This window comes from Thamnophis elegans, chromosome 1 (assembly GCF_009769535.1).
Source record: "Thamnophis elegans isolate rThaEle1 chromosome 1, rThaEle1.pri, whole genome shotgun sequence".
Taxonomy (NCBI): Eukaryota; Metazoa; Chordata; class Lepidosauria; order Squamata; family Colubridae; genus Thamnophis; species Thamnophis elegans.
The window spans coordinates 175,176,728-175,188,786 of record NC_045541.1 but is presented as its reverse complement, the minus strand read 5'-3'; the positions used below and the strand labels follow the sequence as shown (position 1 = coordinate 175,188,786).

At 47.7% G+C, this 12,059-nt stretch overlaps 1 protein-coding gene across 5 annotated transcripts in view; it reads right to left on the bottom strand.

The window, feature by feature from the left end:
* Nucleotides 1-12,059, bottom strand: part of MIDN (midnolin) — a 46,540-nt gene that overhangs the window by 25,115 nt on the left and 9,366 nt on the right. For 2 of the 5 annotated variants that reach the window (XM_032221543.1, XM_032221782.1), the window contains exons 2-4: nt 7,859-8,085; nt 5,140-5,227; nt 4,842-4,904 (exon numbers count right to left, since the gene is read on the bottom strand). In XM_032221543.1, coding sequence (XP_032077434.1) covers nt 4,842-4,904; nt 5,140-5,227; nt 7,859-8,076 — 369 coding nt within the window. In that variant the 5' untranslated portion in view covers nt 8,077-8,085. Of the gene's footprint in view, nt 1-4,841; nt 4,905-5,139; nt 5,228-7,858; nt 8,086-8,652; nt 9,027-12,059 lie in introns of those variants that run through there. The other 3 variants (XM_032221626.1, XM_032221710.1, XM_032221857.1) reach the window with 3 other exon arrangements.

Sequence of the window (12,059 nt, the reverse complement as noted above, 5' to 3'; positions counted from 1 at the left end):
TTGAAGTCCTTCAGACCTCTTCAAAAGTTGCCAAGGTTGAAAAACACCGGCTCAAGATCCACCCCAATCTGCTTTCTTCTAAGCCAAAGGAGATTTAGAGCTGGGCCTCCAACCCAGAAGGGATCACAGAAATCTCTCTGAAACAATATGCCCAAGACTTGATCCTCACAATCCCCCACCCCCCTCTCTCTCCATACCCAGCACGGGGAACTAAATCCACGGGCTCTTGAGATCTAGCCTCCTGCTTCTGGTTTGGGATGAGAGCTGGCCATCTTAAGTTTGGCCTTCCTTGCTGAGGATCAGGCTGGCACCTTTCCGTCAGACAGTGCCCAGAGGGGGGCCGTTTCCCTCCTTCCCATCCCTTCTGCTCTTCCTCCAGATCCCTTTGACGTCAAGAGAGCAATCTTCGGTTAGCGGAGATCTCCCCCCCCACCACCCTGGACACCTCCCTCCCCCCCTTTTGTAGGATGAGTCACTCAGCCTCAGCGTCATCCCCCCCTCCCCTTCTCCGGAAAAAGTGGAACACTCCGTGACCAGGCCCTGGCGTGCCACAGGATTCTTGGCAGCGCCAACATGTCCTTTCCTAAGCTGCTTGCTGCCCCCCCCCCAGGCTATGGGGTGGGTGAGCAGGGAATGGAAATGTTGCCCCCTTCCAACACCCACGATTTGCACACCAAAACCTGGAGGTCACAAAATGGGAGCCTCTCTGTCCAGGGCAATCAATAAGCCCCCTGGTTTGATTCAGGCAGCCCCTTTAAGGGGGGACCTCCAAAGGTATCTAGACCACCCTCTTGCTCGGTGGTGCAGTCTACTAAAACACTATGGATCCTCCCAGGCTATCCAGCTTGGGTTTCGAACACCTCCAGCAAAGGGGATACATGCCACATATCAAGAGACCACCTCTCTCCTAGTGATTGACAGCTCTTAGCTTCAAACAAATCCATCCTAATCTCAAGCGTGACTTTCATTCCCTCTGTAGGTGTCATTCCCGATTTTCATGCAGAACGGGTGGGGTAGAAGATCTTTAAAAAGCCCATCCGAGAAGGATTTTTTTTAGGCTGCAAAAGCAGAGTTTCAGAAGAGAAAGAAAAAAAAGCACAAATGATAATTCACCGAACTGGAAAATGCCCCTGAGGTCATCCAGTCTGACCCCCCTGCCCAAAGGTGAATGAATGTCAAAGAACAACTCTTCAGCAAAGGAAAGAAAAACTCCCTTCAGAGACAGGCCATACATACCATATCAAAAACACTGGGAAGTCTTTACTAATGTAAAAAAAAAATCTATTTCCCCATTGATCAGACTCCTGCCCTCTAACCCAAAACAAATCAGGTCTTGTTCCTCTTTAGGTGTGACAAACTCTTTAAATACTTGTCCTATTTTGGATACACATATTTATAGCCCTTTCATGCTTTCCTCCCTTCCACCATCCTTGCCAACATATAGCTAGTCCTCAAACTTAGGATCATCTGTTCAACAACCATTCGAAATTATGACGGAACTGGGGGGGGAAATGTGATTTATCATCACACCATCTCAATGTCCCCAACAGTCGCACCGTCAAAACCTGGGAGGTCAGCAACAGGCATGGATTCACAATGCTTGCAGTGTTACCACTGCAATCACCACCTTCCCAGCTGGCTTCCAACAAGCAAAACCAATAAGGAAGCTGGATTCTCCCTTAACAGACAGCTGGGGAATTCTGGGATTTGAAGCCCAGGACATCCGTAAAGTTCCCGAGAGTGAGAAACACTGCTCCAAAGGGACGGCGGGGATGGGAGCTAGTAAAAGAGGAAGAAAATCCGGAGCGAAGGTTCATTTGACTCAGAAACCAAAGTCCGGCTTCCAAAAGAGAGAGAGAGATAACTCAGATTAGACTCCAGTTTTTTTTCCCCCGTGGCATTCAACCACGCCTGGCCTAACTTAACCCTGGCTTCTCTCCCAGCTGTGGGTGGTGGCATTGTAAACACAGAGTGAGCTGGGCCTGATAAATCTCCTTGCCAGCAACGCCGCCGACCTCATTTCATAACCAGGAATGCCCTCCGGTGTCAGATGATAACCCCCCCCCCCCCGTCCCAGCATCCACAGCCAGAAGAAACAATGGGATTTGTAATATAACCAGGAACATCGGGCAAGCTACGGGTCACTTCTTAGTTGAATAGATGGGGCAAGAATAGTAAGCCCTTCCTGCTTTCCTTCTTATCCCTCCCTTGGTGGGGCTGAGGAATTCTGGGAGTTGAAGTCCACAAGTCTTAAAAGGTGCCAAGTTTGGGGAGGGGGGAATTTTTTTTTTTTACTAGAGCCCCTGCTCGCCCTTCCTCAATTTGAAGCCAATCAGAGGGCCGAGGGAACCTCCTCACCCCGAAAGCATCAAGGGCCACATGTGGAAGGTCACTCCCCAGCATCATTCAGCCCCCCCCAATTAATAATTAAGACCAAGAAGTATCCAAATTTACCAAATATGGGCTTCCTAATACTGGGTCCTCATAATACCTGGGGATGGGTTTAATTTAATTTCCCTTTGAAAGATTGATCCACAAACATGTCTTGTTGGCCAGTGAGGCTAGGAATAAGAAACATCCTGGCAACTTTTAGCTTTTTGTGTGCTTTCTCCCACCCCCCACCGCGCCCCCCCCCCCCCCGGTCCAATTTCTTGAGAAATAAGCCATGCCAAAAGTCTTTTCCAAAGCCCAGAACTGTTACAGATTAATCCACAGACCACGGTGCACCCTTCGTCTCTTCTTCTTCCCTCCTCATCGCTTCTTCCTTTCATCTCCTGCCTTATAATATCAGAATGGTAACTTAAAAAAAACTTCCTGCTTTATAATATTATTGTGGGCCATCGATTCACAGAGGCTTGGAAGGGACCTCGGAGGTCTATCAAACCCCACTGCCTGCATTGCCCCTTCCTCTCTTCCAAGAAAGACTACCGTAGTCTCACGGAGAATTCTCACTCCTGAAAATATGCCAACCTGTCTGGGCGGAAGAGGAAGGAATGTGCAGATAACAAAGGCAACTTAATGAGAGCCAGAGCTGTAGACAAACAGAAGGCCAGCTAGCAAGCCACCCTTCACCGCTCTTTAGTATCCTTCCTGCCCGCAATCCTCTATCTATTTCCTCCAAAGGTCTCCCTACTCCATCCAATCCTTCCTCTTTTGCATTTTAAATACAGTAGACTTTGACAGACTTCCGTACCCCTCCTTCCACCCCTCCTCCTCTTCCTCAAGGGAACTCTGCAATCCCTTAACTCCTCTTGCAACTCGGTTTTCTAAAATTGCAAAAGAACAGGAAGGGATGTCACGTCGGGTTAAAAAGAAAAAAGAAAAACGAGAAGAGTCCCGTGCAACAAGGGAAGGGACTGGATTGAGTGGAGAAGAAGTTGGAAGGGAAGAAACCTTTTTGGGTGTGTTTGCAAGGTGAGGGGGGGGGAAGGCTGGGGGGGGCAGCAGAAGTGAAGGATGCGAAACCCTTTGGATAAGGGAGGGGGGGAAATGAGCAAGCATGCAATTAAAATGAAAGGGCTGTTGAGACAGCCTAGGCAAGGATGTTAAGGGCAGAGGTGACATTCAGCATAAATGTGCGGGCGCGTGGCAAACAAAAGTGAAACCCACCGCTGGTTAAGGGGGTCCAGCTTGAGTAGGGAGTGAGGAAGTCATCCTAGTAACAGTAACAAGAGTTGGAATGGACCTTGGAGGTCATCTAGTCCAACCCCTTGCTCACGCAGGAGACCTGTACTAGGGATTCGAACCACCGACCTTTCTGATTGATAGCTCTCTTCCCAGCGGGGGAGACAGCTAAGAAATAGTATTATCTGGCTGGAGAAAAACTCTTATTGTTCTCAGCTCTTTGGAGAAGCAACTTCGTCTAAAAGACTTCCTTTAAAAAAGGGGGTGAGGAGAGGAGAGAACCTTTGAGAATAAGGCCCACAAAATCAAAGCCAATCTTTCTACACCTCACCTCAACCAGGCTTCACCAAACTTCGCATTTGTGATCGAGCGCACCACAAACCTACTCACAGTACAGGTAGTCCTTGACTTACGTCCACAATTGAGCCCCGAATGTTGCTAAGTGAGACATCTGTTAAGTGAAGTTTTGCCCCATTGTATGACCTTTCTTGCCACAGTTGCTAAGCGAATCACTGCACTCCCCCACCATAGAGTCTCCGCCTAGCGCGGCGTCCTTTTTCCTCTACCTGTCCTAACCGAAAGCCCCTATCCATTGTGGCGCCGACTGGCGACAGGGAGCCACAGCAGAGGGATGAAAGAGCCACATGCGGCTCCAGAGCCATAGGTTGCCGACCCCAGAACTAGGGCACCAAGTAGAGGATAGGTTTTTATTACTATTATAATAATAAATAAAGCCATAACAGAACTGAGTCATAAATGCAAAGAGAAAAGCAACTCCTTAAATAGAAGGGAAATAGGCTAAAAACCCATTCCATCTTCCCATGGACTAGAATCTTGACAGAAATATTTTGCTGTTTCTGATAAATTTTAAACTTAAGAGGAACCAATCCTGGTGTCCTTTCAAGGTTCGTGGCCTGAGGTGCCAAACCACTTGGGACTCCTGGGGATTGTCATCCAAACTTCTACAGCAGTGTGTTTCAATTCAGCCACTGGAATTCTGGGAGTTGAAGTCCATATACTTTGAAGTGGCTGAGATGAAAAACCATGGAGGATCTACTCCCTTTGCAGTGATTCCATACTGACAGTCCTATATCCACTATAATCCCCCCCCCTTTTTTTTGCGGAGGTGTCTGAACCTCTTAAAGATTGAAGAATTGGCCCAAAACAGACTCGTTTAAAAGAGAACAGATCATTTATCTACCTGTGTCGCGTCTTACCTGAGTTTCAGTTAAACTTTCTAATGCTTGCATCACCGACTGTTCTGGCCTAGATGCTTGAGACTGTGGAAGAACAGAAGAGAGGAAGTTTAAGTTTCTGAATTTCCTGCCCCTTATAGAGCAGGGCTCTCCAACCTTGGCGCCTTTAAGACTTTAAGAATTCTGGGAGTTGAAGTCCATAAGTCTTAAAGGAGCCAAGATTAGAGACCACTGACCTAGAATGATCTTCACCAGAATCTCACAGCCTCCGGCCTGAAACCCTGATCAACAAAGAGGCTAAAAAAAAAAAAAAACTTACCATCAAGCCAGCTTCCACCGTGGGTACCAGAGTCAGCTTGCTCCCTTCCCCAACTCCCAAATCTTGCAGCTTGCCTGAATTCAGACGACTGGAGGAGAAGGTGGAAAGAAAAAGTGAAGGTTTGGTTTAACAATGTCAGAGGGAGCCACCCGAGATGACAAAACACTTCCTCAAATATTTTTTTTTTAAAGCCAGAGAACTACAACAACTGTTATGAAGACAGAAAAGAAAAAGGGAAAAAAAGCCAGCATGTGGTTGCTAAGGAGGTTGTGATTTTTAAAATAACAACAATAACAATAACAATAATAGGGCAACTATTGCTTTTATTATTATTAAAACGGTTCTCTGGGACAAAATTAGTTCTTCCGGATCTCTAATAAAGATGCAGCCACCAAGATTTTTTTTTTCCATTTTTCTCCCTCCCACCAAACAGGCGCTCCACTTTCCGCTCCTTATGTAAACATAATATTATAAGTCTCTCTCTTCCCTCTGCTGCCCCCACGAGAGAGAGAGAGAGAGGGAGGGAGGGAGGGAGGGAGGGAGAAGGGCTTTGATTCTGCAGGCAACTCTCCAATAGAAAATGATCCCTTGCTTTGCGAACTGACTACGGTTCCAGACAATTGAATTGACAGATCTGGGAAGCTAAGGAAGGTTAAAAAAAAAAAGGGGGGGGGGGAAATAAAGAATCCCATCAGGAGCTATTGAATATTTTTGGTGTGGGGGTGGAGGCTGTAGAAGAAAGAGACTTGAAGGTGGGTGAATTTTATTTTAATTTTTCCAAGTCTGATTCTCGAAAGATGATTGGGGGGGGGAGGCAGCTTTGGGAGGAGACTGATTGATAAAACCGCCCCCCCTTCAATCTATCATTTTACCCATTATTCCAAAATCAGAATATTTCCCTAAGTTTGTATGGATACTTGGAACTTCAGAATCGCCAGAAAGGCTGGGAGATGTAAACGATATTTGTTTTAAAAAAATAAAATAAAACTAGATTTGATAACGATTTTTAGATCCTCTTTCAGTGCCCTGTAAGCTCAGAAGGCTGGGAAGGAGTCAACGGAGGGGGGTGGGCTTGGGAGTTTTGGGGGGCCCTGCTGCAGCCAAGAGAGTTGGTTGTAGGAAGGCAAGACCCGTTTTGCATCTTAAGGACCGATCCGTTCTGCATTCTCTAACAAAGCTAAGGGGGGGGATTTAGTTAAACAAAGAGAGTGGTTGAGACACTCCAGATAGCCCCATCCTCCCCACCCACCCACCCCCAAACCAAACCCTTCCTTCTCTTCCCCTTCAACAAAGGACATTCAAGTCAGCCCCAGCTAGCCTTCTCGGTGCCTCCAAGATTTCTCTAGAGATCCCCGCGGAATTATGATTTTTTTAAAGCAGTTAAAAGGTCTGCATAAGCGGTGGCCTGCATCCATGTGCATGCAAGCGTGAATGTGTGTGTGTGTGTGCGTGTGTGTAGGTGTACATTTCTCTCTATGCACTTGCACGCTACCCAAATTCAACCTTCAGAACAAAGGATACCTCCAAGAGAAGGGAGACAAGGACAGAAAGGGAATCTGAAGCCTGATTCCCCAATAAATTTCTTTTTTGGGGGGTGGGGAGGGGGCTTGCTTATAAATCTTTATTTCCCCAGTCTTCCTCTCTTCTATCTTCAGCAAAGGTGCCAGGACAAATTTCTGACCCTGAGATCAGATCGATAGATATTAATATTTCTTCCCTAGCCGGGAGAAAGAGGGGAGGGGAGGGGAAGGGGGAGGTTGACTGGAAAGGCGAGTGCCAACTCTGCCAATTAAGACTACCCAGCATGTTATCTATGGGGAGGGGGCTACACTCGCTCTTTACAAAAGCCTTCTGAGGGTTTTTTTTTCCCCTTTAACAAGGGAATAAACGAGGAATAAAGGCATTTTCCAGAAACCCACAAAGAGCGTTTCAAGCTATATTTTTCTCCTCTACCCAAGTACTTCACATAAACTCCCTCTGGCTATTTTTTTATATTATATGCCTGGATGTCAAAAATGAACCCCACCGCAATCCCTCCCACTCTCTTCCCCAACCCCCTCTGGATAGTCTCCCTTCTGTAGAGATACACCGGTTCCTATCTAAACAGTATTCCAACAATAGGCACATTTCCAACATTTTTTGTAAAAAAAAAAAAAGACTATATGTATGTATGTGTATATATATATATATATATATATATATATATATATATATATATATATATATATATATATATATATATATATATAAAATGACAGGCATGCACAAAGGTTTTTGCAGGCATTTTCACACGCCATACCCAAGAAAGTTCAAGGCAGTTTGTTGAGTTAACCTAGGCCCTAGAGATTGTACACTTTCTACTTTTTCTACACTTCTACACTTTGAGAAGTTTGAAGGCTGCAAAGAAATCTTGAGATCCAGAAAAGAAAAGAAAAGAAAAAACAGGGGAGCTCCAAGCTGTTCCTGAATAATTACCTTCTCACCTGAACTCAAGGTGACTGAAGCAGCTAAAACAGCTTTTAATTAAGATCTCTCCCAATGAAAAGAAACAAAGGGGTTAAAATTCTAACTTCCCACTATCTTCTAACACCCCCCCAAGTCTTTATTTAAAAAGGGGGGGATGAGAAATGGATGAAAGGAGAGAGAGAGAGAGAGAGAGAGAGAGAGAGAGAGAGAGAGAGAGAGAGAGAGAGCCACAAAGAAAGACAAGACTGAATACCTTTCTTTATGTAAGAGCGCCAGCCGCTCCTTGGGGACTTTCAGCCTCTGAGACAGCCTCCGCTTCAGACCTTCCACCGTCTCTTCCACGGGGACAGCGAGCTCATACCGGGCCCCGGTGGTCGTGTGAATGAAAACATTCATAGGAGGATCACTCTGGACAGTGTCGCAGGCTGGGGGTCCCCGGCTGCAGCTCCTGGGGGTGGGTTGGTGGTCCATTCGATTCACCTGGGGGTGGGGGGAGGAAAAGGGGAGGGGGAGAGGAGGAGGCAAGAGATGAGGCCACGAAGCTGGTAGACAAGGCTGCCCCGCAGACAAAGGAGGGCCTTTTCCTCCCCGCCGCGTTTACACGACCCTGGAGCGACCCACTCCGTCTCTCCTCCCCCCCCCTCTCTCTCCCACTCCCTCCCATCCAGCGCAAATTCAAGTCCAACTACCGTCTTCGGATCTTTTTTAGAAAAAAGTTCCGCTCCGCCAAGCCTCAGGGCGCAGAGATCGCGGAGAAGGGGGGAAAGGGGCGTCTTTTGTCCTTTCACGACCCCCTTTCCCCCAAAAGCTCACTTATTCCGTCCTCCCACCCAGGTGGAAAAAAAAAAAGGTTGGCATTCTCTCGCAGATCGCCCACCCCGCACTCATCCTCCACATCCCCCCCACGCCCCCCACTCCCAAATAATACTCTCTACCTTCTTAAGCTAATGCAGCAGGGAAGGTTTAAAAAAAATAATCTGAAAAAGCCCCCACCCCAAAAGGAGGAAACAAAAGCGGACCCGCGCAGGCTTAGCTCGGCTTCCCCACCTGGGCTTCGAACCCCTGGCCAAACGCGCGCACCCACCGAGCAGCGAAGCAGCCGGCTCCCGCCGCCGCGCCGCCGCTGCTGCTGCTGCTCCCGGAGGTTCTGGTGTGAAAGTAAACCAGTGCCGGGAAGACACAGGGCGAAGGGAGGGGAGATGAAAGAGGAGGGAGAGAGAGAGAAAAAAGTTAGAATGTATCAACGTTCTAAAGGGGCGGAGCCACGCTCCCCCTCCCCATTCATTCTTTACTCCCTTCTTTCTCTCTCTCTCTCTTTCTCTCTCTCTCTCCCGCCGCGGCCAATCGGAGCGTTCCTCCCGCTCAGACGCCAGCCCGGCCCGACCAATGGGCGTCGCTTCGCGGCTCTGCCCCCACGTGGAAGGAGACCGGATGCTTCGCCTCGCCGCGCTCTCCCCCCCCCCCCCACCTCCCGCCTTCGCCCAGCGATCAAGCAATAGTGGGCGGGGCTTTGGGTGCCAGAATGGAGTTTTTCCTCCGCCCACACGCTTCTGCGAAGCCGGCCCCCGTATTTCCTCACCCTCCGCCCCCCCCCCTTTTAAAGGGCCATTCATGATGTATTATTTCTACAACAAAGAAGCTTTTATAAAAGAACGATACGGCGTGCGGGTTGTTTTTTTTTTAACTCGGGACGGAGAGGTGCATGCATGCACTAGACGGCGAAAAACGGAGGGGATCGCAACGGGGGGAGAATGGCATTAAAAGAGGCAGAATTCAAACGTCATAAATTTTGTTGGCTTCCCCCCAAAAAATCGTTTGTTTTTTTTTCCAAAGAAAGGCTGCAATAGCTTTTGCATGTATTAATTAAGGAAGGATTACATTTGGGATTTCTTTAGCTGTTCGATTGGATATTCTTTCGAATGCTGGACGACTAGTACGTTTTTCTCGGGAAGTAACTTCCTACTGTTCCCTGGGGCATATTGGAAATACGACCGTTCCCATTTATGTTTCCTATCTCCACTATCTGTCAATAAGCTTAAAAGTGGGCAGGAATAGAATCAACCCAATAAGCTGAGTATGCAGTTGTCTGAGGGGTGGTGGTGGTGGTAGAAACAAGAGGGGCTAGAAACTTTAATGGGGGAACTCAAAATAGTTCCCCCATTAAAAAAGACGTTTGCTCCTGGGGAGGAAAGCTATGGCAAATCTAGACAGCCTACTAAAAAGCAGAGACATCCCCCTGCCAACAAAAGTGCCTCTAGTCAAGGCTCTGGTTTTTCCAATTGCAATGGATGGCTGTGGAAGTTGGACCATAAGGAAGGCTGAGCGCCAAAGAATGGAGGCCTTTGAACTCTGGTGCTGGAGAAGACTCCTGCTCTGAGTCCCTTGGACTGCAAGGCCATCCAACCGGTCAGTCCTAGAGGAGATTAAACCCTGATTGCTCTTTAGAAGGCCAGATCCTGAAGAGGAAACTCAAATACTTTGGCCACCTGATGAGAAGGAAGGACTCCCTGGAGAAGAGCCTCATGCTGGGAATGATTTGAGGGCAAAAGAAGAAGGGAACAAAGAGAATGAGGTGGCTGGATGGAGTCACCAAAGCAGCAGGCATGAGCTTAAATGGACTCCAGAGGATGGTAGAGGACAGGGAGTCCTGGAGGAACATTGTCCATGGGGTCGCGATGCATCAGACACAACCCATCGTGATGGGTCAGACACGACACAACTAATAACAACAATCTCCACTATCTAAGCTTTAAAACATGCAGGGATAGAATCAACCAGATAACCTGAGTATATAATTGTCTGACTGGGAATGGTAGGAACAAGGGGGGGCTAGAAACTTTAATGGGGGAACCCAAATAGCTAGCATGTTGTCAAAACTGCATCATCTGCTTAACAACTTTGGCAAAAAAAAGAGGGTAAAATTGGCCGCGGCACACTTAACAACGGCCTGACTTAGCAATGAAAATTCTGGCACCAATTGTCGTAAGTGGAGGACTGCCTGTAGACAATCACAATGATTTTACAGTGGACATCTAGCAATTTGGAACTGGCCAACTAGGTCACACAGACCAGACTCATGTAATTTCAGGCTTCTGTGATGCCTTTGCTTTCTGCCTCTACACTAGGGAGCAACAATCCACGGCTCTGGAGCCGCATGTGGCTCTTTCATCCCTCTGCTACAGCTCCCTGACACAGGTTGGCTCCACAATTGATAGGGCCTTCGGTTAGGACAGAGAGAGGAAAAAGGATGCCATGCTAGGAGAAGACTCTATGGTGGGGGAATCGGACTTCCGGTCGGCTCCAGAATTGAACAGGGGGCTTCTGGTTAGGAGGTTTGTGGCTCTTTAGGTGTTTAAAGTTGCTGACCTCTGCCCTACCTATTGGTGGGGAATAGGCAGTATTCTAGTATTTGAGGGGCTGCCACAAAGGAGAGGGGGTCAACTTGTTTTCCAAAGCACCAGAAGGCAAAACAAGGAACAATGGAAGGAAACTTATCAAGGAGAGAAGCAATCTCTCCTTGAGAGAAGGAGAAACTTCCTAACAGTGAGGACAATTAACCAGTGGAACAGCTTGCCTCCAGAAGTTGGGGATGCTCCATCACCGGAGGTTTTTTAAGAAGAGACTGGACAGCTACTTGTCTCAATTTGTATAGGGCCCCTTGCTTGATCAAGAGTCTGGACTAGAAGACCTCAAAGGTCCCTTCCAACCCGTTCTATTCTATTTCTATTTGATCGAGGTTTGAGAAACACTGATACAATATAATGCTTTAGCCTTATATTTGGCAGACTTGAGTGAGAGATGAGGCACAATTAGCCAAAGTTTGACCTGTTTCACACGCTGCCCTATTAGACTGGTGGGCAGGCAGCCCCCCTGTTGATTTCAACAAACCTGGTTTAGGGTAAATAAACCTTGGTTTACAAGTGGTGCTCTCTACCTTCCCAGGTCTTTTGTGTCTTTGCAAGGAGGCCATCAAGAGCCACGATTTAGCCAAGAAGGAAAAGGATCTCCTGCTTGAGTAGGGGGTTGGACTAGAAGACCTCCACAGGTCCCTTCTAGCACTATGAATCTATGTTCTAATCCAGTGTTTCTCAATCTTGGCAACTTTCAAGACGTGAGGACTTCAACTCCCAGAATTCCCCAGCCAGGCTGGCTGGGGAATTCTGGGAGTTGAAGTCCTCAGGTCTTAAAGTTGCTAAGGTTGAGAAACATTGTTCTAATGGCTTCTGCTGTCCCTTAGAGCTTGCCAGGTTTCAGCCTTGGGGAGCAAACGGCGGGGTGGGGGGGTGGGGGAAGCAGGAACCAGCCAGAAATCTCCCTGCCAAGCCAAAAGGGCAACACTCTGGCTTCCTTCTGACCAGCCCAGTCACATAATTTGGCCCTTGTGCCAATCATATTCACAGGACATACCTAAGTGGGTTGGTCACTCCATAGGGGAAATGATTTAACTTCCTGGT